This window comes from Eschrichtius robustus, chromosome 4 (genome assembly GCF_028021215.1).
Source record: "Eschrichtius robustus isolate mEscRob2 chromosome 4, mEscRob2.pri, whole genome shotgun sequence".
NCBI classification, from domain to species: domain Eukaryota; kingdom Metazoa; phylum Chordata; class Mammalia; order Artiodactyla; family Eschrichtiidae; genus Eschrichtius; species Eschrichtius robustus.
The window spans coordinates 2,919,695-2,947,216 of NC_090827.1; the positions used below are offsets into that span (position 1 = coordinate 2,919,695).

At 37.4% G+C, this 27,522-nt stretch overlaps 1 protein-coding gene across 5 annotated transcripts in view; it reads left to right on the top strand.

The window, feature by feature from the left end:
• Nucleotides 1–27,522, top strand: part of RXFP1 (relaxin family peptide receptor 1) — a 109,516-nt gene that overhangs the window by 57,777 nt on the left and 24,217 nt on the right. For 3 of the 5 annotated variants that reach the window (XM_068542024.1, XM_068542027.1, XM_068542025.1), the window contains exons 1-7: nucleotides 2,113–2,170; nucleotides 5,986–6,091; nucleotides 12,015–12,086; nucleotides 15,173–15,244; nucleotides 20,332–20,403; nucleotides 20,493–20,564; nucleotides 21,152–21,226. In XM_068542024.1, coding sequence (XP_068398125.1) covers nucleotides 2,128–2,170; nucleotides 5,986–6,091; nucleotides 12,015–12,086; nucleotides 15,173–15,244; nucleotides 20,332–20,403; nucleotides 20,493–20,564; nucleotides 21,152–21,226 — 512 coding nt within the window. In that variant the 5' untranslated portion in view covers nucleotides 2,113–2,127. Of the gene's footprint in view, nucleotides 1–2,112; nucleotides 2,171–5,904; nucleotides 6,092–12,014; nucleotides 12,087–15,172; nucleotides 15,245–20,331; nucleotides 20,404–20,492; nucleotides 20,565–21,151; nucleotides 21,227–27,522 lie in introns of those variants that run through there. The other 2 variants (XM_068542023.1, XM_068542026.1) reach the window with 2 other exon arrangements.

The window sequence follows — 27,522 nt, forward strand, 5'->3', positions numbered from 1 at the left end:
AGGCTGACATCTGCAGTTGGCAAACTTGAGGCCCATCAGTCATCTCTGAGGTATCAAAATGATATCATTGAGACATCACAATAACATCATTGAGATATAATAATATCTTTGAGATATCATTATACTACTTTGCTACTGGTGTTCATTTTGAAATCTTCTGTAATAAAGAAGTTTTAAAACTAATAAGTAATACTAAAGGATGGAAACTGCTATAAATACAATGTTTAAATAGCCTATCTTCTTTCCAATTTATTTTTAATGGGACTTTAATAGGAAGTATACTCTTACAAGCATACATAGCACTTATGTTAGAATACCTTTCCTTCCCCAAATGTAATCTTCATGGAAGAGTTAATGAGCCATAAAAAAATAAGAAAATAACATGGAGATGGAGGAAAATTGTACAAATTATATTTAATCAGATATGAGCATATTCCAAAAAACTTAACTTTTCTGTTTTGAGCAGTTTGATAGATTGTAGGGACCATTCACCAATCCAGAGAATTTAGGAGGAATAGCAAGTTTATATGGAGACAGATAATGTCTTCCATTTGGAGAATGTTGTGTTTGAGGTGCCTGTAGTGAACTGATCCCATGTTACACAAGATAAAGTGCAAGTTGGAAAAATAACTTGGAAATCCTCTGATAAGAGTTAAAACCATGGATATGGTTAAGTCAATTTCACCAAGTCCACACAACTAAACAAAATTGTACTATCTAGACTCAATCTCAGGTTTGAATTTTACATACACGGCAGAAATAACTTAAAAAATAGATGCCAGATTTAACAGTAACTTAAAGAAATAGGATAAACTTTTATCATTTCTATCACCTGTTTATATGTTTATGCATCCTTGAAGAGTCCCAACAGCATCCTGAAAAAATATTAAAACCTCTGGAAAGGATCCCATTCAAATGCACCCGCAACCTGCAGTGGGACGAAGGCGGGTACCATCTGCAGATGACACAGAGAAGCTGGTCCTGCATCCCCATTCACATCCATTCTACCTCCTGACTGGCCTCCTGTCTCATTCAAAAATAACTGCAAGGTCACGAGGAATCTTGTGGAGAAAAAAAAATTTTTCCCCCCAAATTAAGACTTTTACTATTTTTTGTTTCATTTTATTTAAAAAATGATAAGAGTCTAATATCAAAATCAGCAAATATAGAAGAGAAAATATGTAAGCATTCAAAGGATAATCACTCAACACGATCCGTGATACCACAGTGCGTTAAAAAAACAAAAAAAAGAATGAGATTGTGCTGGTCATGTTATTTTTTTCTTTTTCTATTTAACAATCATGGCCAGCCATCTCCCATGTTAATACATCCATCTCCAACGTCAGCTTACAGGATTGAAGAAGATTGAGGGATTTATAATAAAGATGGTAAGAACAGGGTGCTGTGTTTCAGTACACCTAAAGTACTGTTTGTTACTGCTATATTTAAAATAGAAAACCAACAAGGACCAACTGTAGAGCACGGGGTACTCTGCTCAATACTCTGTAATAACCAAAATTACTAAATTTCAAATTAGAATTTGAAAAAGAATAGATATATGGATACGTATAACTGAATCACTTTGCTGTACACCTGAAATTAACACAACATTGTTAACCAACTAAACTCCAATATAAAATAGAAAATTTTTTTTTAAAAGTTCTGTTTGTTGAAGTGTGGTTCAAACAAACACTACGTGCTGAAGAATCACTTCTAGTGCCTGGTAAAAATGGAGATTACAGGACCCATCTCAGGCCTATGAAATCAAGATCTCTAGGTGAAGGACCCAGAAATTCTCATTGCTGACAAGCTCCCAGATGACGTTTCTCTGTTTGTCAATCACTCGTTATTTTTGTAATTAATTTTTATCAGAGTATAGTTGATTTACAATGTTCTGTTAGTTTCTGCTGTACAGCAAAGGGAATCAGTTATACATATACCTGTATCCACTTTTTTTTAGATTCTATTCTCATATAGGTCATTAAATTATTTTAAAGAGAGGACCTGTTTTCCCCAACACAACAGAATATTTCTGTTCTTGAACTTTTCTGCTCTGTGATCTTTATTTTAGGTGACAACAATGGATGGTCTACGCAACTTGACAAGTATTTTGCCAATTACTACAAAATGACTTCCTGGTATCCCTTTGTGACAGAAACATCTGAATGCTGTAAGTAATCAGAGGGACTGACGGTCCTTGTCTATAGGTTCATAGTAAGACGCCATGTTCTTAAAAGTTGGATCCAACATTTTAAAAAATTTATAGTTTTCTATTTGCAAAATTATAATGTTCTAGTAGACACGCAGCCTTAATTTGAGGATTTTATTTTAAAATCACTCAAGGATCATAAGTGCAACAGTAATAAATCATGCCAGGTATTGTGAACAAAATTAATGTCAGTCCATCAGGGTTGCTACTTTTCATGCCCCCTTTTCACAATCACTATAAACTCTGATATAAAAGCAACTCTGATATAAAGGCAACTGAAAATAGAAGAGCAGAGAAGCTGTTTGGATTTTAACGTTTGTAAGTGAGAAAGCTTCTGGAGTCTAAGCCATACCTTACAGCTACCAAAAAAGTCTTATTAATTATAATCGGCTACTTTTAGCCACATACTGAAAACTTACAAAAACCCTGGAAAGGGGCTGTAAGAAGGTACAACATTGAGGATAAACTATAATTTTTAAGATCAGGAAGATCTATATACATAACTCCTTTTAAATAAATGTTGTCTATTCTAATAAATTATTCAAATGTAAATGTGTGTCTTAAAGTTGTAATTTTAATCCTAGCTTTTCAAAACCTTGGTTAAAAAGCAGGGGTTGGGGAAAAGGGTACTTCACTGTATTTTTCCCTTTGTGTTCTACCACAAATTGTAAAGCACAGCTTTTTAAAATTTTTTAAATATTTTTTTGTCTTCATTACTCAAAAGAGACTAAAAAAAACTGCTAGCAATCCCCACTTTAAGGGGGTATACATCCCTCCTGTATGTCTCACAGGTCACTCAGCAATCTATCTCAACCTCATGTTGTCTTCTTGTCAAATATGGAGATCAGCTTGCTTGATCATTAAAGAGCTAAAAGCTTTTGGGAAAGGAAAAAGTTAACAGGTATAATTTAACTACTAATACAAGGCAAAAAAACTAATGGATTAAGCCATATGATCTCAAAATGTAGTTTTTATTTTCTTGTTTTATTGTACATCCTTTTCTTTCATTTCTTAAATTTTAATTTAATTTTTTTATATTTCACATTATTCCCAAAGGGATGTTAGGCAATTTACAATAAAAATATGGCTACGAACAGACTTAACCCATTAACATGACATAAGAGACAAAAATTCCATGGTGAGTGGGAAAAGGAATGGAGAAGAAAAATTAGATAAGGAAATCCTCACTAAGAAAAGTTACTGCCTAGTTCTTAATTCTGTAGTCATTAGGTCAAAGAGGGAAAATAATGGGCTACATAACTTTTTCATAGTCTGGTCTGTAAAGCAAAAACAAACAAAGGGGGAAAACGGATCAAGTTAGCAAGAGAAATAAATTTTTGCCCGATGATGAACTCTGGGAGAAATGTGTCCTAAGTATACTTACATAAGAGGAATGCAGCTACACACAAAAAAAAATGTTTCAAAAAATACAAAGGCGATGTTTTATCAATTCTTAGTAATGAACAAATATATAATTTTTAATTAGAGTTTTCAAGAAATATGGGGGGTGGTAATTAATAATTCAATGTCTTTTTTCAAGCTTAAAAGCAGTGTAAAAATGAAATGGGAAGTGTAACGTAAAATTAAGGGGTGAAACTTAAATTAAGGTTCCTATTGTACTGCTTTATTATTTTTTTGTACTGCTGTTTTTAAATCAGATTATAATAAGGATTTATTGGAAATTTAACTGAAAATGGCTTATAATACTTTTTGGCTGGATGAAAGAATGTGAGGAATTCGCATTTACAAAGTCACCTCTCAAGAACAATATCATGGAAAACATATCCATCATTAACCAATATATTAATAAAGTTTAAGTTTCAAGGATTTGGAAAGTATGGAGATTTGGAAAGAATTGTTTACTCAGCCATAATTTCACCACTCAGAAGCTACCAGCATTAACTTACTGGTGCATTACTCATCTTTTTTTGTTTTACCATAGTTGAAATTTTCTATGCAATCCATTTTTATCATATTTTCAGGTAGCATTTTAGCATAATCAGGTATCCATATATAAACTTTTCAAAATACTCTATAAGTGACAATTTGTTTCATCCTTCTTTCCTGGTTGGATATTTAGGTGTCATTTTTTCATTTTTCCCTATCACAGGTAACCCTGTAATCAGCATATATGGATTATCTGAATTCAGTCTACATAATAGAAAAGACACACTGGATTAATGCCAACTTCACCGCCCTCCATTTTTACCTTTCATACTGTCCCTCTCGGGACCTTCGTGTTCCATCCTAACCCTCCGCATCCCTTCCCCACAACATTCACATTAGCAGAGGATAGAGAGAGAGAATCAGTTTTCAGAGCTCCATCGCCAGAATGGTCACTTACAACCATAAACCTGTTTTAAAGTTCTTGGCACAGACTCTGTTTACAAAACACACAAAACCTAAATTACGATCGTGAGCTCTCAGGATCCTGTAGGGAGTCTGCAGAGTTATTTGGGAGGAGAGGGAAAACACCTGTGGCCTCATATCTGCGCAAAGAGACACCTGACTATTTCCAAGGCTGGAGCCCACCGTGTGCATTACTGTCATCCCCCAGCTTTGCCTCAGGGTGTCTTCTTTGCCGTCACGATGATTTTCTACTCTTCAGAAGCTTTACTGTAAAGGTTATAGACTAAAAGTCTGCAAACAGACAGTTCTCACAAGAAGTTTTGTTTGTCCTATGATGATTTAACATGTTTTAAGTTAGGCATTATTATTTTTAAGTAGGTAATTATATAGTACGAAACACTGTCTTTCTGGCTTCTTTGAGGAAGTTGGTTGACTTGGCCACAGATGTTCCTGTTGTAATACAGGACAACAGTTAGGAGAAGCTGTCCCACTGGGACTCCTGGATGCAGTCTCTACCTGCTTTGCCTGCCCCTGTAGATATTCAAGGCTGTAACCTCTGCTCTAAGTGCAGAGTTTCAAAGTAAACGTAGAAAAGAACACACCTCATTGCTCTCAGGAATCGTCCATTCCCCATCAAGTCAGCAGTCAGATGATGTCTATTACTCTGAATAATAATCCCATTTCATTGCTTAGCTATATGAACACACCACTGCAAGTCTCTAACAGACTTTAGAAATATCAGGTCACATCTTTAAGACTACCGCTATAGCCCCGCAAGGTAGTCAAAGGCGTACACTCCATTTCCTCTCTCTTTCCAACTCTCATCAGTGAGAACAGAATGGCTATGCATAAGAAATATTCACTTCCTCAAGTGAAGCTGTAGGCATCCTTACATCCCTACATAAGCCAAAAGAAGTCTTTTGAAGAACTCCTGAATTAAAAAAAAAAAATCTACCAGCACTATAGTTCAGAGTTGAGTTCTCTTTCTTGCTAGTTAAAAAGGGCTTTGTCTTCCATTAAAACTATTAATACTTTATTCTTAAACAGCAGCTTTAATATGGATATTAATGCCCATCACACCCTGTCCTGTCACCCTGGGACGTAGCTACTCTCCAAGGATAAGAAAGAGCATATGACTTCATTCATTTTGCAACAAATGGAGAGGGGCAGGCTGCTATTTTTTTTTTTTTTTTTAATGCATGGGCTGGTAAATGTATATGTTTCCTTATCTTCAAGTTCTAGCATCATTTTAATGTTAAAAGCAAAACTTTGGAACCTTAATTTAAAGCTTTGCACAAATTGCTTATGTAAGTCATGACACATTTTTGTATATGATTTTCTTATAGCTTTTTGTTTCTTTCTTTTCATTACCCTCCTGTTCCTGGTCCCTCATCATCCCCATTCCTTACTGCTTCCTCTTTATTCAGTGGTCGGTTCTGTGCCCATGCAATGTCTTTGCCGAGGTTTAGAACTTGATTGTGATGAGACCAATTTACGAGCTGTTCCATCAGTTTCTTCAAATGTGACTTTAATGTAAGTAGAAAAGAATGGCTTCATCCTGACAGCCAGAACAGCCCCTGTAAAATTGTATCATAATTCAGGTGTAATTGTCATTATTGATAATGCATTGTCACTTAAGATGATATCATTGTTCCTTGGTCAATTATAATGATTGCTGATATTTATTTACATTTATTACATGATAGATCTGACTCTAAATTATTCTATATGTTCACTTATTTAGCCCCTTATAACAATCTTACGATTTAGTATTGCCACATTTTATCTAAACAAAAGATGCAATCAAGTGTATGTGCTACTGAAGAAAAAAGGCTACCAAATAAACTATGATATAGAGCTTTCTTATTACAAGAATTGAAGTTTATTGAACGAGTCAATTTTTGACTTTATTGGAAATAAATTTTAATATGCTTATGTATAAACAAAAACATAAGACAAGTAAACTAAATTGGATAAAATATTCCAGAACTTCACATTTAAAATCTAACTCTTCTGAATCACATTTGACTGGGAGATTTGATGATGGGTTTTTCCTTAAATAACTCAAATTTACGTATGTAAAAGAAAATTACCCTCATAATAAGCAGTTTATTGACCCAGTACTAATTTGAATTCAACAAATTTCAGCAACACAAATGCACACATTTGGCTGAAACTTTAAAAAGAACTTAGTGGAGGACAGACATTATAATCCAATTTTTTTGCTGAGTTTTTTGTTTTCATCCAGTTGTTTTAGTGCCTTATGGCTCTGACTTTTGTATATATGAGGACAAGATAGGAGTAATTCTTAAGGTTACAAATGTTGGCAAGTCTTGCCTTTTTCAACCCAAACCACATAACACTGCAGCTCATATGCTTGACATATTCAAGGAATACGGAAAAGCTCCAACTCAGAGCTCCCATACACAGTGGTATCATCAAATTAACAGAATCTGGGGAGCTTACCCAATTGGATAATGAGCTGAGAACACCAGGCAGGTTAAACCACAAAGACTTGTTTTCCAAAGGAGGTGACATTCCCACCTGTACTAAGGACAGCATTCTATCCTACCCTAGACTCACCATAGCTCTTTTTCATAGTAATTAGTCCTACCAGAAAAAAATAATAACCCCCCCCCCAAAAAATCTGAGGTCCTCTGGAGAGTTTCCACGATTTAAATTCTGACTGGAATGGCTGGGTATAAAAATTTATGATGATTTCACTCTATTTTCAAAGAAAAAAATGATCACCCATGCTGCTTATATCAAATTACTAGAAAATCCAAATCGATGAATACCCTGGCAACCAAATCCAAACTAGAAAATCCGAATCGATGAATACCCTGAATAAGGCTGGCAACCTCATTTCTTGTTTTCCCATAAGTAGGATTTGAATACATTCTTCAACAATTTAACTAATCTTTGTAAAAGAAAGGGAGAGAGGGAGAGGGCTGGAGGAATGGAAGTGGATACGGCAGTGACTAGGGAGAGAGTGTAAGCCCCACCTAAAGGCATTCGGATTCAACTTAAAAAAGACTGTCCTGGTTTAACGTACACACACACATACATACAGACATTCATAGAGAGATGTGTACAGGCCTGTGGGCCACCAATTTGCAACCCTTGGTATAAAGAAAAAACTGGAATTAGATCCTCGTGAACGATTGGGTACAGAAGGCAAGAGAGAAGGGGGGGTCCAGGATGATGCAAGGTTTCCATCCTGAGTAACAGGGGAAGACTTGATGTCAGTTAGTGAGGAAGATTAGAACTCCAATTTAGATGTTTTTTCAATTGGAGATTAAAGGTCACCCCGTGGAAATTTCCAACAGGCATTTGGAAATGTAGGAATCAAGCTCAGGAGTTTATGTGTATAACACTTTATTAATATTAAACTTTGAAATACAAGAATCTATTATATTAAAAAGTATTTTGGTTCATCCTGTAAAGTGAGAGTAATAACACCTACCTCTTTCTATCTCAATAGGGTATTATGAAAATGTAGAGAATGCTACTTATGAAAATATTCGGCATCATTTAGAAAGAGGCAGCCTGTAAATTCTAGGCACTATTAATAAAAACTCAACTTCCTAAGAAACACTATTTAGGGGTCCCAAAAGGAGCCTCCCTTCCCTCCAAAATGACCCTCCCACTCAGGGGCAATTAAGCTCTCCTCTTGGGTTCTCTCATAGAACCTCATTGGTGTCTCCTTTAAGTATATCAAACATTCTTCCGCGTGCTGTAGGGTTGGGGTCCTAGTCTTCTCCACCAGAGAAAGGGAAATGCCATAAGATCCGTGGTTATGGCATTTCATTTCCCTTTCATTTCCCTTTCCCCTTCATGGCTCCGTGGTGGTCTACAACATGGTTTTTCTATATAACCTCCAAAGTTCCTAACAGAGTATAATAAGCTCTAAACAGTGTTTTTGAGATGAATTTACAAGTAAATTGTTACAATAAAAAATAGTCCTGGGCTATAAGACTGAAGTTATTTTGCAAAGAAAAATCTTTATTTGTAGATAAAATGTGTTACTTGTCATCCAAATAGCGTATAAGCTTCTTAAGGGCAGGGATATTATCCTTTTTTTCCCAAAGTGCAAATGGAAGGCATTCAACCCATGTTTGTTGAGAAAATGAGTGAATGAATGCATTTTTGAGAGCACACTAAACTTTCATCAATGTCCTTAAACAAACTCAAATATTTGGCAGTTTATCTTTACATGACACAAATATTTAAACAGGATATAAAGCAGAACTGAAGATCCAAGCCAAGTGAGAACCATTAGTAGAAAAGGGATTTTCAATTAGCTAATATAAGGAATGAAAGAACATCTGGTGATAGCCCAGCAGCTAAGAGTGATTTCAAGAGAAGATTACTAGTTAATCAACCTTGGATATTTATTCGTTAAAAAATCACTAAGTGACAGGTATGTACAGTCTAGGACAGTGTTTCTCAACCCTTTTTCTTTTCATTATCACCTCCCCTTCCTGAGCCTTTTTAGACATTTTTTTTGTCCCCTCCTGGGATGTTCTAATACTTCAGATATACTATGTGTATGCTTACATATACTAGTTCTTTCTTTATTTGCATATACATCCATTTGATTGGTTATGTAGACAATAAATACCATTAAATGTCAAAGACGGAGCATTCAGGGAATTATCCTAAATATACTAGTTCTTTATCCATTAAAAAAGTAAGATTTTCTGCTGTATAACAAAGTGAATCAGCTATACGTATACATATATCCCCATATCCCCTCCCTCTTGCGTCTCCCTCCCACCCTCCCTATCCCACCCCTCTAGGTGGTCACAAAGCACCCAACTGATCTCCCTGTGCTATGCGGCTGCTTCCCACTAGCTATCTATTTTACATTTGGTAGTGTAACACAACATTGTAAAACAATTATACTCCAATAAAGATAGTTTTAAAAACCACCATGCAAAGATAACCGATAAAAACAAAATAAAATAAAATGATCTAGTTTTCTAAAAAAAAAAAAAAAAAAAAAAAAAGTAATATTTTTTCCACTCCCTAAGAACCTATTTTCACCCCAAACAATAACAGCAATAACACCGTGTTGAGAATACACGGTTTTCTAGACTCTGGAACAGTTTGTTTCTCAAAATATCAATAGTTTCCAAAAATGTGCTCTAGGGAGTCTGAGAAACTATTTTTCTTTAAGAAGGATTCATTACCAAGTTCAAGCAACACTGGTCCAAACCAACACAGCGACTAACACTGTTCATGTCTTTTGTATGAACCTGTCTCCACTGAGTCCTTTATGTTAACCAAGTGTTTCCAAGTGTTTATTCCACAGTAGGTCAAACTCCTGACAATGACATCCATTGTTCATTTCTCAATGAGCATCTGCTCCATCGTAATAGACAAGGATAGCAATAACAATGGCATCGTATTATTAGAGGTCACCTACTCCAAATCCATTCTTTTACTGTTAAAGAAACTGACATGGAAAGATTCTGCATGGTTCATGCAAGGGCATCCCAGCTTCAATGGTTTGCATTTTTTGCTTGTTTTATTTTGTTCCTACCATATTACATTGCTTTTCTTTTAAAAAGTAAAGGTTAGGTCTTTTCCAATACAACCTCAAAATTATGTGAACCTGGCTTGTGTCAAGCTGCTTATCAAATTATGATACAAGGGGAAATCTTTCTATACAATTTATTAGAAATTGCATTGGGATCACTTATTGAATAGAGATGGTTCAATAGAGATGGACCAATTGACAGTTTCCTTTCCAACTAATTTTTAAAGGAAGCAAAGGTAGTGGAATGTGAGAACTAAAATATTGAAGGATATAAAATTATTTAAGGTCTTGAATGTGTTTTAAACAAGAAAACACTATTCTTGTCACTCAAAAACTGAGATGCTTTTCATTTGCTAAATGAAAAAAGAAAAGGAGAATATAACTGAAGATTATTTTCCCAGTTTTATTATTTCAAGTCTTTTTTGTCAGAACTACAATGTTGTAACTTAAATTTAAGAAAAGATGACTATCTCTAATAATTGAAAATCAAAAGTTAAACCTAGTTCAAATGGTGCCATGAAGAGAGGGAGTTCCCAAGATGGTGAAGTAGAAAGACCCTGAGCTCACCTCTTCTCATGGGCACACCAAAACCACCACTATCTGCAGAAGAACCATCCAAGAAAAAGACCGGGACCTACCAGAAAAGATCTCCTATAACTAAAGACAGAAAAAGTAACCACAGCAAGATGGGTAGGAGAGGCAGAGTCTCAGTATAATTGAGACCCATAACCCCAGGTGGGTGACCCACAAATGGGAGAATAATTACAATTGCAGAGGTTCTCCCCAAGGGGTGAGAGGTCTGAGCCACACATTGGGCCCTCCAGCCCAGGGGTCCTCCACCAGGAAGCCCCCAGAACATTTGTCTTTTTCCAAAGAAAACATACAGATGGTCAACAAACACATGAAAAGATGCTCGACTTCACTGATCATCAGAGAAATGCAAATCAAAACCATAGTGAGATATCACCTCACACCTGTCAGCTGAACGGCTGTCATCAAAAAGACAACAAATACAAATGCTGGAGAGGGTGTGGAGAAAAGGGAACCCTCCTCCACTGTTGGTGGGAATGTAAATTGATGCAACCACTGTGAAAAACAGTACGGAGGTTTCTCAAAAAGCTAAAAGTAGAGCTACATGTGATCCAGCAATTCCACTCCTGGGTATATTCCAAAGGAAATGAAAATACTAATTCGAAAAGATACTTGCACCCCAGTGTTCTAGCAGCATTACTTACAATTGCCAAGATATGGAAGCAACCTAAGTGTCCATCCACAGACGAATGGATAAAGAAGATGCGGTGTGTGTATACACAATGGACTATTACTCAGCCATAAAGAGAATGAAATTTTGCCATTTGCAACAACATGGAGGGACTTGGAGGACATTATGCTGAGTGAAATAAGTCAGAGAAAGACAAATACTGTATGATATCACTTATATGTGGAATCTAAAAAAATTTTTTTAAACTAGTGAATATAACAAAAAAGAAACAAGCTCACAGATATAGAGACCAAACTCGGGGTTACCAGTGGGGAGAGGGAAGGGGGAGAGGCAAGGTGGGGGTAGGGGATTAAGAGGTACAAACCATTGTGAGCTACATCACAGTATTTTATAATAACTATAAATGTGGTATGGTCTATAATTATGTTGTATACCTGAAACTAATATAATATTGTAAATCAGTTATACTTCAATTAAAAATTAATTAAAATAAATAAAATAAAAATACCTCTCAAATAAAATCTCTTTAAAAATTTTTAAATGATATTATGAATACAAGAGTGACATCATGAAGCAAAATGTTTCCTGAAAACTAGTGCTAAAGTAAATAAAGTTTATAATTATTCACAATGTTGTTAAAAGTAAAGAAAAACCCTTTAAGTAAGAACCAAAATGTACATTTATTTCAGGTCACTCAAGTGGAACTTAATAAGAAAACTTCCTCCTGATGGCTTTAAGAAGTACCATGATCTTCAGAAGCTGTAAGGAAAATTTTAATTCTTAGTATTGAACCGACTAACATTTTTTGGCATATCTGTTTCTTCCCACTTCTGCAGAGACAAACACTGCACCACTACTTAAGTCTAACACCTCTTTGGGGAATTATTTAGCCATTAGCTGCAGACTACCAGGTAACATTTTTTTTCCTGAGTAATTCTAGAAGCTATCCTAGAAAAACCTCAGAAACCTATCCCCAAAGAAACCAGAGTATGTGTGCTATGAACCCTCCGACCACACTCCCCCCAAGTGAAGATACTCAAGGGGTTTTACTCTCTGCATTTCAATGTCCATCTTACAGAAAGATGTAATGACCCCTTACCAGAGCTGCCCTCAAGATTAGGTAGAGAAGGGACTTCCCTGGTTGTCCAGTGGGTAAGGCTCCACGCTGCCAATGCAGGGGGCCCAGTTTCGATCCCTGGTCAGGGAACTAGATCCCACATGCCACAACTACAGATCCTGCACGTGACAACGAAGATCCCCTGTGCTGCAACTAAGACCCGGCAGCCAAATAAATAAATATATATTAAAAAATAAAGAAGATTAGATAGAGAAGAATTTTCTTCCATATGTTTGCAAATTCAATCTCTACCTAAGATAGAAAGTCCTTGTGGTTTGAAACCTCCAAGCATGTTTTTTAGGGACTTAATTCCATTTTCACATCTGCCTCATTGGTTGAGTATTATCTGAAATGCTAGCTTCTCTTCAGTCTAAGATTACCTATGTACTCAGAGAATCCATAATGGCCCAGGGGATGGTTACCTGTTATTTAGGTCAACTTTGAGGCTAAATCATATTGTCATAGGCTTAAACTGTTGGCTTTAAATATTCTGTGCCTGAATCACACTATCTAGAAAACGTCTCAGAATTCCCGGTTTCATTTTCACACCTACACTGGTTTGGGATTTGTTTTTACACTAGAGAACCCTGGTATATAGATATCATCTATCTGTACTTTTTCTTTAAGATAAGAAAGCTAGAGCAGAATCAGAAGAAAAATTTATCCACTTTGATTGATGAAATATTCTCAAAGCTCAGATTATCTGCAGAAAAATATTTCACATCAGAAAATTAAATTCTAATAAAAATGACTTTTCAGAACTGTATTCTAGACATTTATCAATCAAGTGAGAAGAGCTTTTCAAAATTAAACCTGATACACAAACTTCAAGAGGATACTTCCTTACTTTATTTTCTGATTTCTGGAGCAGGAAGAATTTTTCTGATCTGTAGCACCACCTTATGTCCACATGGTTTAAAAGGAGTCAGGGCTTCAACTCTAAACAGCAGGATTCAATAGTTTAGCAATTTTACACAGTGAACATTGAATTAATTCTTGAACAACCAATTTGTTCCACATAATAGATCAAAATAGCCTAATTATCAAAAAAGTTCTAATTGGTGATTAGAGATGTACTTTGGCTCCACCTCCAGGCAATATAATCTATTGCTTAATGGAAAATTACAGTAGTTAGAAATAAATGAATAAATACTTGTCAAAGTTTTTCTGTTCATTAGTGGGAAAGATGCATTGCCTAGTAAACGATTGGACCACAGCATGTTCTGTGAGAGTGTTAGGTGTATAAGAAACTTAACATTTTACAATTAAAGTTAGGTTTCTTGCATGCTGGAGAAATAGGGACTCTCCTTTAGTCAAAATTTCTAATTAACTGAGAGTTGGCTCATACTGGTTTATCCCTTATCACTCCTAAAATCTGAGAAAATTATACATAAACTCAGCAAACCCTGAAGAACAATAGTGAGCTGCATCAGCAGAAGAAATAAGACTTGAAGCCCTTACTTTTGCCCTTGTTCACAACCTGGGGCCAGCGTACGTAGATGCGCAGAGCTTAAATGGGTGTGTGGGATGCAACGGCTTGTGCTCCAGGTTCTGTTTCCTTTGACCTCCTGTTAACTCCAGGCCCAACCTCCAGCATGACCTCAGTGAACTCCGCAGCCAGCATTCTTCCTTGGCCTTCCAAGCTAATTTATCTTCTTCTAGACCTGATCCTTTTTTGTTGTTTGTTTTTTAATCTGAAAACCAACTGTTACTGTTTTTACTTCTTGTTCCTGGAAATTTTCTTTTAGCAAAAATTATACGTCTAGTTTTGGAAGTTTGGGGACTCTTCCAGGCTAAAAATAAGATACTAACATATGCTTCCCCTAAAACTTGTCCCACCCTCTACATTCTGGAATATTGTCAATCTTCTCGGTCGACCTGATTCTTTCTATTTCTGTTTTTCTCGTTTGTCTTATATACTCTTGATAAGTTTCCTCAAACAGTTTTTGGAGCAAAACTTAGGTGTCAAATTAATACAATTCAAGTTGACTTGCTTGGCCAGTTTGTGGTTTACATGGAATACGGTTTGGGGTCTTAACGATGTCACAACCTTGTAGTTTTGCCAGCACTGCGTTGAATACCGTCAAGTTTGTAGAATTATAGCAGAAAATGTTTAAAAGTTAAAAAGGCTTCTAGGCTTGTTTGATTAGTGAGTGCATTACTATGCACTAAAACTAAAGTTTCACTCACTAAAAATTCAAACATTAAATTTTAGCTATCATGTGTCTACCTTTATAACTAGAAGTTCCAAATAAAAACTAGCCTAATCATATGTGAACTTAATCGAGAAACAAAGTGACATGATGATACCCAGCTCCGCTAAATTATTTTATGTTTACCTTTTTTAATTTTTAAGAATTTTTTGACATTTCCTCTTTCATTTTTTTATTTTTGTTTTTTTATTTTTTTAAATTTTTATTGAAGTATAGTTGATTTACAATGTTGTGTTCGTTTCAGGTATACGGCACAGTGATTCAGTTATACATATACGTATAAATATATGTATTCTTTTTTGACATTCTCTTCCATTATAGGTTATCACAAGATATTGTGGTAAAATACGCACAACATAAAATGTACTGGCTTGACCATTTAGTGTACGTTCAGAGGCCTTACATACACCCGTATCTTTGCAGGGCTATCACCATCATCCATCCGCAGAATTCTTTTCATCTTGCAGAACTGAAACTCTATTTCCTTACGTTTTCCTTTTAATAATCATTTTCACAGGTGCCTGCAAAACAATAAGATTAGATCCGTATCTGTCTATGCTTTCCGAGGACTCTACAGTCTTACTAAACTGTAAGTACCAGCGCCAGTTAGCCTGCCCGTCCGTGGTGGCCTGCAGCCCGACCCATCCCACCCAACACGGCCCTCCCGCCCACGACAGTGCCCAGGGGACGTGCAGACAGCGGATGGTGCAGCACAGCACTGGGGCCAAGGGCATGGGCCCCTGAGCCACACAGGCTGCTGTCCCAGTCCTGACCTCACCACTCACTGGGTGTGTGAACTTGAGAACTTAATTTCCTTTCTAAGCATCAGCGCCCTCTACCGTAAAATGCAAACTACAACAGTACCTACCTCAGGATTGTTGTAAGGAATGAATGAGAAAATCCGTGGGAAGAATTGGGCACACTGTGCCGGGCACGTAGTAAGAACTCAATATACATTAGCCGTGGTGACGGGAATGAGGATTGAATGAACTTTATCAACGTGAGAAAGCCTGGTGATGATTAAAATTTATGAAGGAAAAAACCCAAAGACTTCTCCAGTTACTCTTTTCCCACTAATTCTGCTTTTACAAATACATAAAGCACGGTAAGTTTAAAAGAACAAAGCTTGTTTTCTTAATTATGGTAAAATATATATAACAAATTTACCATTTTAATCATTCTTAAGGGTTTCGTTCAGTGGCATTCAGTACATTCACACTGTTGTACAACTATCCATTTCCAGAACTGTTCACCTACCCAACTAAGACTCCACACCCACTAAACACTAAGTCCCCACGGCCCCTCCCAGCCCCTGGCACCCACCATGGTACTTTCCGTCTCTATGAATCTTACTACTCTAGGGGACCTCACAGAAGTGGAATCAGGTAATATTTTCCCTTTAGTGTCAGGCCTTTTTCATCACGTCGTAAACTTAGCGTAATGCCTTCAAGTTTCAGGCATGTTGTAACATATACTAGAATTTCCTTCCTTTTTAAGACCGAATAATAGTCCATTGTGTATATATATATATATATATATATATATATATATATATATATATATATATATATATATATTTTACCACATTTTCTATATTCATTTCTTGATGGATGGACATTTAGGTCGTTTCCACCTTTCGGCTATTGTGAATAATGCTGCTATGAAATTTGCTGTACAAATATTTGAGTCTCTGCATTCCATTCTTTTGGGTGTACGCCCAGAAGTGGAATTGCTGGGTCACATGGCAGTTCTACGTCTGATTTTCTGAGAATCCACCATACTGGTTTCCACAGCATCTGCACCATTTTACATTCTCATCAGCAGTGCACAGGGTTCCAATTCTTCCACATCCTCAACAACCCTTGCTATTTTCTGGGATTTTGTTGTTTTGTGTTGTATTGTTTTAATAACAGCCATCCTTATGGGTGTGAAGTAGTATCTCATTGTGGTTAAGAGCTAAGCTTTTTAAAATAATCTTTCTCAAAGGTCCATTTCATTGCATTTTACCAGGCAGCTGAAACTTACCACCTAGAAGTTATTGAATGGAAATGTAACCCAAAAAATCACATTAATAAACAACTCCCTGTATTTCTATTTCTGGCCCCTTGCCTTCTATCCTACCCCATTTTTTTACTCCTTAACCCAAGAAACTCTTTCCGGTCAGATTCCTCACTGGCTGTATCAGAGTTTGGGGTTGAGTCAAGAAGGCCACCTAATCATTTACTAGCAAAGAAGGTCACCGGAGACCCTAAGTCTTAACAGTAACCCCGGTAGCTATGTCTATCCCTTCCCTGCTCTCTGGTGTCTTAGCAAATTACTCAAAGTCAATACTGGACTCGTTCTCATCAGGCTTCTGACTACCTTTCTCTACAGCCTCTCACGAATCTATTCAAAACTTGCTGAACAGCGTCTGCTTGGTTTAATGTTCAATGGATGTGGAGGAGGCTCTTGAGAGACAGTACAGACTGGAGAGTAAACTTAAGTGTCTTCCACCTGCTCCTTGGTTTTTTCCTGGCACGAGAATATTGTCTGGGTGTTAAAATGTCACACGGTTCTGGTCTTTCATGGGTAAACATCAGATACCGCTCTTCATTCATCCATAGACATTCATTACCCCTCATAGTGTGCAAGGTCTTCAGCGAGACACCGTGGGGGACATAGAAAGAGAAGTCAGACCTGCTGCCTTCCAGCTCCTTATGACCTAGCATTTCAGGTAGAACCCTGTGCTTCCACCGGGCAGAGGCACCCACTCGCTCTCTGGAAGCTTACAGTCTACGGTGGGGAAACAATGCCAACATACACACAACAACTGGAGAATGGCAAGGGAGTTTACTTAACTAAGACTTAGACCTATGTTGTTCAGACCACAACCGCTAAGATGATTCCCGAAAAGGAGTGATTATTTTGGGTCCAGAGCAGTGAAGGATGACTCTGAAAAATGAAGAGGACGCGGCAAATCAGACAGCACAGGGCATGGGGGGGCGTGGATCAAGTACCTTTCTAGAGGATTTCTAGTGGCTCTTAAGGGAGCCCCTGAGGTGTTCAGGGCAAGTGTTGAAGAGATTCTTAACATCTTCCTGTGTCCGACTGGGCTCCAGGCTTGCAAGGGAAGGAAGTGGCTCTAATATGGGGTCTTATCCTTTGCTACTCACAAGAAAAGTCAAATCTGATGGGGAAGGGGAGATTCCTGGAAGGACAGATTTTACAGGATGTCAGCTCTAAGATCTGTCAGAGTAGCAGAAAGAGAAATCAGTGTGGTCCGTGTATCGGGGAAGAGGAATTTGAACAAATAGTTGCATGAGAATCATAGGCAGTGAGGAAAAAGAACAGGAAAGAAGCTGAAGTGGGAGGTTGAACAGAGACCCCGTTCTACTAACACGCACCAAGTGTTCCTGACGTGCCCGGCTCGAATGTTCAACAGCCCAGTGAATTAGGTACTGGTGTTATTTCCGTTTTAGAGTTGGGGAAACTGAGGGTTTCTGAAGTTGCTGTTTGTTTCAGGTCACACTATTAACAAGTAGCAAAGCCAGGAGCCAAACTGTCTGACAGCAGATTCAGAGCAGTGAGTTGCTGCACTAGAGAAACTGAGACAAAAATAAACACGCAAGACATTTTCTCTGCCATTTTAAGACAAAATGGAAGGAAAGGAATTTTGCACACATTTGAGTCCAGTGCTTTTGCTACCATTGGCAACCTTAGGTATTTTGAGAGTCTCACCTCCGCTTACCAAACCAAAAGGACAAAGTTAAGTGGAATTAGAGTTTTCCAAATATTTCCCTTTCTTTACCAGCTTCTGTTGGACTGTGTGGTTGTGCGTGTGCCCAAAAGTTTTCTTCAGGAAGAACAAAGAAAAAAGGCCACATAAAGACTCTAATGCAGGGGCTTCCCTGGTGGTGCAGTAGTTAAGAATCTGCCTGCCAATTCAGGGGACACGGGTTCGAGCCCTGGTCCAGGAAGATCCCACGTGCCGCAGAGCAACTAAGCACGTGTGCCACAACTCCTGAGCCCACGTGCCACAACTACTGAGCCCGCGAGCCGCAACTACTGAAGCTCACGTGCCTAGAACCCGTGCTCCGCAACAAGAGAAGCCACTGCAATGAGAAGCCCGTGCACCGCAACGAAGATTAGCCCCCGCTCGCCGCAACTAGAGGAAGCCCACACACAGCAACGAAGACCCAACGCAGCCAAAAATAAATAAATAAAATAAATAAATTTTTAAAAAAATAAATAAGACTCTAAGGCCTCTATAAAAGAAGAGAGGTGATTTTGAAAGTTATTAAAAGCTGGTGTTTGCTTTTGGAAGAAAACAAAGAAATAAACACGTAAGAGATCAGCATAAGAGAAGGAAGAGTCGGTTCACTCTGCAGAAGAGTCGGTTCACTCTGCAGAAGAGTGAGAAGCAAAGTCGGGTCGAAGTACAATGGGTCTGACTCTCCAGCGAGGCATTCAGTGTCTTTTCTCCAGAGCAGGTCCATGCCTGCCTCCAGGGGCATCTCCTGCATCCCCTCACAGCCTCTTCCCCGTGACCCCTCACCTTGTCACCCTCACACCTCTCACCGTTGCATAAGCCATTTCCTCTGCCTGGAATCACTCCCACCCACGCTTTGCTTTGTGAATGATACACCTCATCCAAGGCTCTTCTCAACTGAGCCTGCTTTCTTTTTCTTTTCTTTTTTTGTAATTAATTTTCATTGGAGTATAGTTGCTTTACAATGTTGTCTTAGTTTCTGCTGTACAGCAAAGTGAATCAGCTATACGTATACATATAGCCCCACTCTTTTGGATTTCCTTCCCATTTAGCTCACCACAGAGCATTGAGTAGAGGTCCCTGCTACAGTAGGTTCTCACTAGTTATCTATTTTATACACAGTATAGTGTATATACGTCAATTCCAATCTCCCAGTTCATCCCACACCCTCCTTTCCCCCTTGGTGTCCATACGTTTATTCTCTACGTCCATGTCTCTATTTATGGTTTGCACATAAGATAAAATGTGGCACATATATACAATGGAATATTACTCAGCCATAAAAAGGAACGAAATGGTGCCATTTGCAGAGACGTGGATGGACCTAGAGACTGTCATACAGAGTGAAGTAAGTCAGACAGAGAAAAACAAATATCGTATATTAACGCATATATGTGGCATCTAGAAAAATGGCACAGATGAACCTATTTGCAGGGCAGGAATAGAGACCCCTTTCTTTAACACTCCCTGTCCCCTCTCCCCTCCGAGGTCTGCTTCCCCAGTCCCAGCAGATGCCGCACCGCCTCCGCTGAAAAGTCAGAGGAACTGTATGTTCTTGCTCTTTTCCCTCTGCTGCTGCAATAACTACCTGCTCACATGCTGTCTTCTACTAGATGCAAAGCCCCTCAGAGAAAGCGATTCCACACCTAGCACAGTGCCATAGCATAGGGGCTCAAAACAATTTGATGAATAAATGAATAGACAGAGTGAGTGAGGGACTGGATGATGGTTGGTTGATTATTGGGAAATGAAAACCTAAACGTGAAAAGGTAAGTGATAAAGAACTTTCAGGGTTCTGAAGGCAGGGAAATGGCCTGATGAGAACAACATATAAGAAAATTTAAGGTAGACAATTATTGTTCTTCCTTTCCTTGTTATAAGATATCAGGAAGGTATCAAATTTACTGTAGTTATTTCTCTTTTTTCAGGTATCTCAGTCATAACAGAATAACCTTCTTGAAGCCGGGTGTTTTTGAAGATCTCCACAGACTAGAGTGGCTGTATGTTTAATTTATGTGGCATTTTATAGTATTAGTCTTTACGTTCAAAAAATATGTAAATGAATCCATTGTTTTCTTCTGGCTGGCAGGATAATTGAAGAGAATCATCTCAGTCGAATTTCCCCACTAACATTTTACGGACTAAATTCTCTTATTCTCCTGTAAGTACTAAAAATTTATGCAAATATTTCAACTGAAGGAAAAGGCATGAATAAAAATTACTGCTTTGCGTTTAACATTATGACATTTGGAATTAAAACCCTAAAAGGGAATTTTCAACTAAAAACCATCTCCTAGTCATATCCTATGAGGCTATTTTGTAGTTGTAACAGTTTTATAAGATCTTCCATCTTCTAGAATGTCAGCCCATCAAAACTGAACACAGCCCCACTGCCATGTTTTATTGAAATATTCTTAAGCACACCAGTACTATCCTATATTAATCTTGGTAAAGAAAAATAATGTTTGTTTAAAATCACCTCCTTTTCAGTACCCACTATTGAAGGGCACAGGACTTTTCGTCAGTTGCTGGTGCTACTGCTTCCTCCATATGATGGCTACCATTTGTCTAGTGTTATTACTAACAAGCACTTAAATATATCAAGACTTAACAGAAAAATATTTGAGTGAGAAGACAACGAACTTAGTAGATGTTCACGGCTTCATAAGAATAATGATAAAACTACGTTTGACTTCAGTTGAGAAAAGAAACAGAAAAATGAGATTCCTTTTTGTTTCTCTTTTTCAGAGCACTGATGAATAATGTCCTTACCCGCTTGCCTGACAAACCTCTTTGTCAGCACATGCCCAGGCTGCACTGGCTGTAAGTTGCTGTATCTCCTCTTTTTTTAAATTTTTATTGAAATATAGTAGTTGACTTACACTGTTGTGTTAGTTTCAGGTGTACAACAAAGTGATATACACTTATACGTATACATACATCCACTCTTTTTTAGATTCTTTTCCCATATAGGTCATTACAGAGTATTGAGTAGAGTTCTCTGTGCTATACAGTAGGTCCTTATTAGTTATCTATTTCATATATGGTAGTGTGTATATGTCAATCCCAAACTCTTAATTTATCCCTCCCTCCCTTTCCCCTTTGGTAACCATAGTTTGTTTTCTATGTCTGTGAGTCTCTTTCTGTTTTGTAAATAAGTTCATTTGTATCATTTTTGTAGATTCCATATATAAGTGATATCATATGGTATTTGTTGCTTTCTGACTTACTTCACTTAGTGTGATAATCTCCAGGTTCATCCATGTTGCTGCAACTGGCATTATTTCATTCTTTTTATGGCTGAGTAATATTCCATTGTATATATGTACCACATCTTCTTTATCCATTCCTCTGTTGATGGATATTTAGGTTGCTTCCATCTCTTGGCTATCGTAAATAGTGCTGCTATGAGCATTGGGGGTGCATGTATATTTTCAAATTAGAGTTTTCTCCAGACATATGCCCAGGAGTGGGATTGCTGGATCATATGGTAGCTCTACTTTTAGTTTTTTAAGGAACCTCCCTACTATTCTCCATAGTGACTGCACCAATTTACATTCTACACCAACAGTGTAGGAGGGTTCCCTCTATCTCTTCTTACAGAAGACAACTAACTTTTCTGGTTTTGCCTAGTTCATTTCGGATGTCAGGTTTTTTCAAATGGTAGTTGTTAATATTTTTAGCATGATTTTCTTATTAAACATCAATATTATCTAAACTAACTCCTCTAAACTCTTACCAAAATAAAACATCTCCAAAAAACAAAACATACTTTGGAGGCAGGAAGAAGGAAGACAGAAGGGATGTTATGATATCTATGTAACATCACCCCTTCCCCCTGTCAATCTGTTCACCTGTTCATTTGGTACAGAGAGACTAAGCCACTTTAGTTTCATTGCTAAATTCTGTGTAATAAGAATATGATACTTAGACTTTATTTTTGAAGCCTCATCACAACAGAATATGTTTCACAGAGTTTTTTACACAGTAGTTTTGTTTGTGGTAATTAGCATCACTCTACCTATGCAGAACTCAATTACCCAGTAAACGTGTCTATTTAAAATACAGGCAAAAATGAAGAAATAAATCCAACATATTTCTTTAAAAGTTCAGTCAATAACCTGCATATACTCTGTATATGAAAATTCCCTCTGTCTTTTATCTTGTAGGAAATTCCCAAAGGTTTGGTTGTTGGAGTTCTAAGCTCACAACAGACTAGAAGAGCCAACCTAAAAGTAGGAGGGGGAGTTAGAAACGTTTATTTTAGTAAGTAACAATTAGCAACCTGATAATAAAGCAGGAGCAAGAAATGCTATAAAAAGCAGAGTAACTCAAAACACACTAGTTTGGAACCATCTAGGGGAAGAGAAACATCCTCCAAATCATTAGTAAGTCCAGAGGGCATCTTGATACGACAGTGTAGTACCCTCAGTAATGACAAACTAAGTCATCAAGGGAAGGGCAAATTAAGTGCAATATCCTTTGTGGTGATTAAATTTGGGCTCAAAAGAATTCATTAATGGTTATTACATGCTCAGTGATCCAAACTTAGTAATGAAGTAAAATTGATTAATATTTATATTTGTAAGTTAAAAATTCATGCATTGAGACCAGAAGCAAATGTGGGAGATTTTATGCCCATACAATAAGAAATCTCTCCTTTGCTTTTAAAAAGGTAGCCAAATGTATATTTCAGATAAAAATAAAAAATGATTAAGATTTATTACTAAAGACGTGGACTTTTTAAATTTTTGTTACCAAAATTGTAATCTTTAAATTTTAGCTATCCAAAACAACTCACTCCACATGCATCCCTGAGAGTGAATGTTGTCCCAATTTTAATGCTAGTAATAATTTTTGCTTTATAAGTAGTCATTTTTTTAAATTAGTTACAATATCTTTACCTTGCACGTGAACTTTCACTTAGCAAAGTATAAACTAGAAAATCTGTTGGATGTGTCGGCAAACATTTGTTTAACGATGGTTAAGTAGAAAAATACAAATAAAACAAAAAGAGTTATGACAGCCCAGGAGAATATATTTGCAAGACATACAACAGACAACAGATTAAAACCTTTAATGTAGTTCTTTCAAAGCAATAAAAAAAAAAACTACAAACACCACAATAAAAGATGTGAAATTCAAAAAGGAAGGAATATAGCTAATAAATAAGCATATGAACAGATGGGGCAATAGCCAAATATGGGCTAAAGAGCGAGAAGGTAAAGTAAGCCTTTATCTGGGCATGAGACAAAGCAAGTTTATATATAGGCAGAAGAAGCTAATGGAAAGAATTTGTAAACATGGAAAACAGTGAGGATGCATTATGGAGCAAGGTTCTGGAAGCCGTGGGAAGGATGGACAAATAAGATGGGATATACACACACAGGTGCAATAAAGATGAATGCACCTGCCCTGCTTCAATCGACACGGCACAATTTCAAGATCATAATACGAAGTATAAAGAAAAAGTCACGGAAGGATACGTATTATATATGACAATTCCATTCCAACAATGCTGTGCTGAAGCTGTAGACAGCCTCAAGACAATATTGCTCCCACTCTACCAATGAGAAAGAACTTTACAATCTACGCAGCCTTAATTTTCTCCACCCTGTCAGTCACAAGGCAAGCAGGTAAACTGAACTCTAAGGAGTGACCAAGAGAGACGGGACATATACAGTATACCACTTTTGGCAGAGCACAAGGTGAAGAGTTGACCCTCACAGAGCAGGTACAAAGAAAACTGCTAAAATTTTAATAAACCTCTAAAGGTTAAGTGTGGGCTAGTGTAACCCCTTGGAATACTGGGAACCCCACACTCAAGGGAGCCAGCTATTCCTAACAGGCTCTTTTTCTCTGGCCTCCACCAGCTCACGGAAAAAGCTGGGAGTAATTAAGGAAACCAGACAGAGTCTTCTTTGGTGGCATGCAGGCACAAACCCCACCTTCCCCCCTAGACTCTTCCCTCTTAGGAAGCAAAAGCTTTACGCCATGGGGAGAGGGACAGAAAATCTTCCTGCAGCCAGGGACCATGCATAGACCCACTGCTTCCAAAGGAGTGGTAGCAGTCAAAGCTCTCTACTCCAGCAATAGGGGCAAATAAACCTCTCCAGCCCAGGATCCTGCACTGTTGCAAAGTGGATTGGGGCTTCTGGGGCATGCGGGACAACAATGCTGAGAAAGCCCCATCCCAGAAAGAGCAAGAGAAACAATCCTTGTCAAATTATAAACCAATCAACAGAACTAGGCCCAGAGATAACTCAGATGTTACAACTACCAAACAAGGAAATTAAAATACTTATGATTAATCAGTTAAATGATATAGTGGGAAAGGTGGGCAAAACATGCACACATGGAAAATGTCTGCAAAGAGATGGAAGCTTTAAAGAGAATCAGAGAATTACTTCAACAGGCTGAACACAGCTAACAAAAGAATCAGTGACCTTGAAGATAGGTCAATAGAAAGCTTTCATTTGAATCAAAATGAGAACGGAGCATAAAATGAAGACAGAACAGAGAATCCAAAAGTTACAGGATAATATAAAAGTTTCTCAAAATGCGTTAAAGTGGTCACAGAAAAAGAGAGGGACAACAGGACAGAAGACGTTACCAAACAAAACTTGAGTCTGCTAACCAGACACACAGCAAAGCCAATCTACTGGCACCAGATTTTGGTGAAGGAAAGTACAGCATTTATTGCAGGTGCCAAGCAAGGAGGATGGGCAGCTCATGCTTAAAAGACCCAAATTCCCTGATGGTTTTCAGGGAAGGGTTTTTAAAGGCAGGGTGAGGGAGGGGACTGCAGGGTGTGTGATCAGCTTGTGCACGATTCTCTGATTGGTTGGTGGTGAGGTAACAGGGTGATGTTATGGGAATCTCAATCATCAACCTTCTGGTTCCAACCAGCCTGGGGTCTACGTGCTGGTGATCAGCATGCCGTTAACTTCCTCCACCTGGTGAGGGTTTTAGTGTCTGCAAAACAACTCAAGGATATGGCTCAGGGTATTATCTATTGCCCTTGAGGAGGAACTAAAGGTCCCTGACTTTGCTTTATGGTTAAACTATTATATTTTGTCTTGCTTGACTGTTTTCCTCTGTTTCACCATTTTCTCACCTCTCTGATTAAATCCGCTCTTTGGAACTCAGGGAAGGCCTAGGAGGCTAAAGCTTTTCTACAAACAAGAGGTGGGGGACACAGGGTCCTGCTCATTTTTCAAAGAAATATCTGAAGAGATAATGACCAAGAATTTTCTAAAATGATGTAATACAACAAACCAAAAAAAAAAATCTAAGAACCTCAGAAAAGAAAACAAGCAGAAGTAGAAAAGAAAAAAAAAAAAAAAAAACTGGACAAATCATAGTCAAACTGCTGAAAACCAAAGATAAAGAAAAGCAAAGAAAAGAGCTTGAGGCAACCAGAGAAAACAGAGATATTCAAGCTGTAAAATGAAGATAAGAAATGCAGCACTAATTTTTTTAAAAAGCTGGAGGGGCTGTGTTAACATTGGGAAAAAAATAGCCTTCTGAACAAAGACTATCACCAGGGATAAAGAGAAATATCACAGAATGATACAGGACTCGATTCGGCAAGAGCCACAATAATCTTAAGTGAGTAAGCAGTTTCAAAGTAATAAAGTGAAACCATAAAACTATAAAGAAAAATAGCCTGGTGTCAAGAGATGTCATTTAAGACTAAGAAATCTACCAATATGTGGATATTTGATATTCCTAAGGTGAATATTAATAAATAGCATATAATTGATCAAAATCCTATGGTGAGAGAGAGAGAGATGAAAGAAAAGGCAGGAAGACAATATACACTAATTTCATCATTTCTTATAATAGGAAATTGATAAGTGCTATTGTTATTCTCTAAGAAAGAGAAGATATGGTATATTGGGTAAAGTTATAATTATAAAGGTTACCAATAGAATATACAAACCTTTTTCAATGTTAGAAGAAATAAAATTGTTAAGCCATTTGTTGAAAGATTTTTGAAGCTATAAAACCATATAATAATATTTTTAAATAGCAGACTAAGGTAAGATACATTAGTCAGATCGATAAACATAAGTGGGCTAAAATTACCTACTAAAAAGAAAAACAGATTTTCAAGTTGGCTCACAGAGCAAAACCTAACTCAGTACTATGTACAAAAAAGTGCAGCTGTAACTAAGTGATTAAGAAAGATTAAAAATAAAAGACTGCTCAAAAATATGCCATGTAAATGCAAACCAAAGAAAGCAGGCATCATTTTTTATCTAAGTAGGTAGAAGTTTGGCCAATTTGCATTAAGCAGTACAAAGAAGGACATTTAAATGCTGCAGTGTGCAATTTCCAATACAAGATATTATATTAGGAGTATATATATGCACCAAATAGATTCATATAACAACCAAAACAAAAGAAAAATAGACATACATAAGCGGTAAGAAATAATAATCCACCTCTTTCAGTCCATGAAAGATCAAGGAAAACCAAAAAAAGGATATGGAGAACTAAATAACACAGTTAACGAATTAACTTTAACTGGTACATATCAAAGTGCAAAGTCCCTTCTCGATAACAGAACAGATTTATCCTGGGCGGCAAAGTGCCCAGGTAAAATACTACATTCCCAGACTTCCCCACGTCTAGACAGAGCCACGTGGCCGAGCCCTAACTAATGAGGAGGAAGACGTATAGTGTGGAACTTCTGGGCAACCTCCTTAAAGAGAAACAGGCAGACCCTCCCTTTCTTTCCTTATCCAGAAAAGACGGATATGATGGCTCAAGCTTTAGCAACATCTTGGAACACAAATACAAGGACCTGCGGACCGTGAATATGAAAGACCTTAGGTTTCTAACAACTTGGTAAAATTACCAGACCAGCCTTGGACTACCTAACCCTAGATTTTTTTTGTTTTAAATCCTTGTGTAGTTATGCTGTTATAGTTGGGTCTCTGTTCTATGTACCTGTGCTTAATCTTAATAGATATAAACCTGAAAGTGAAGAACGCCCAAAAAACATTCACCAGAATTGACCATGTATTTTAGGACATACACGTTCACAAACAAAACTCAGGAAACGCGGGATTAGCCTAAAGCAGAAGGAGGGTCATCGCATCCTGGGTGTA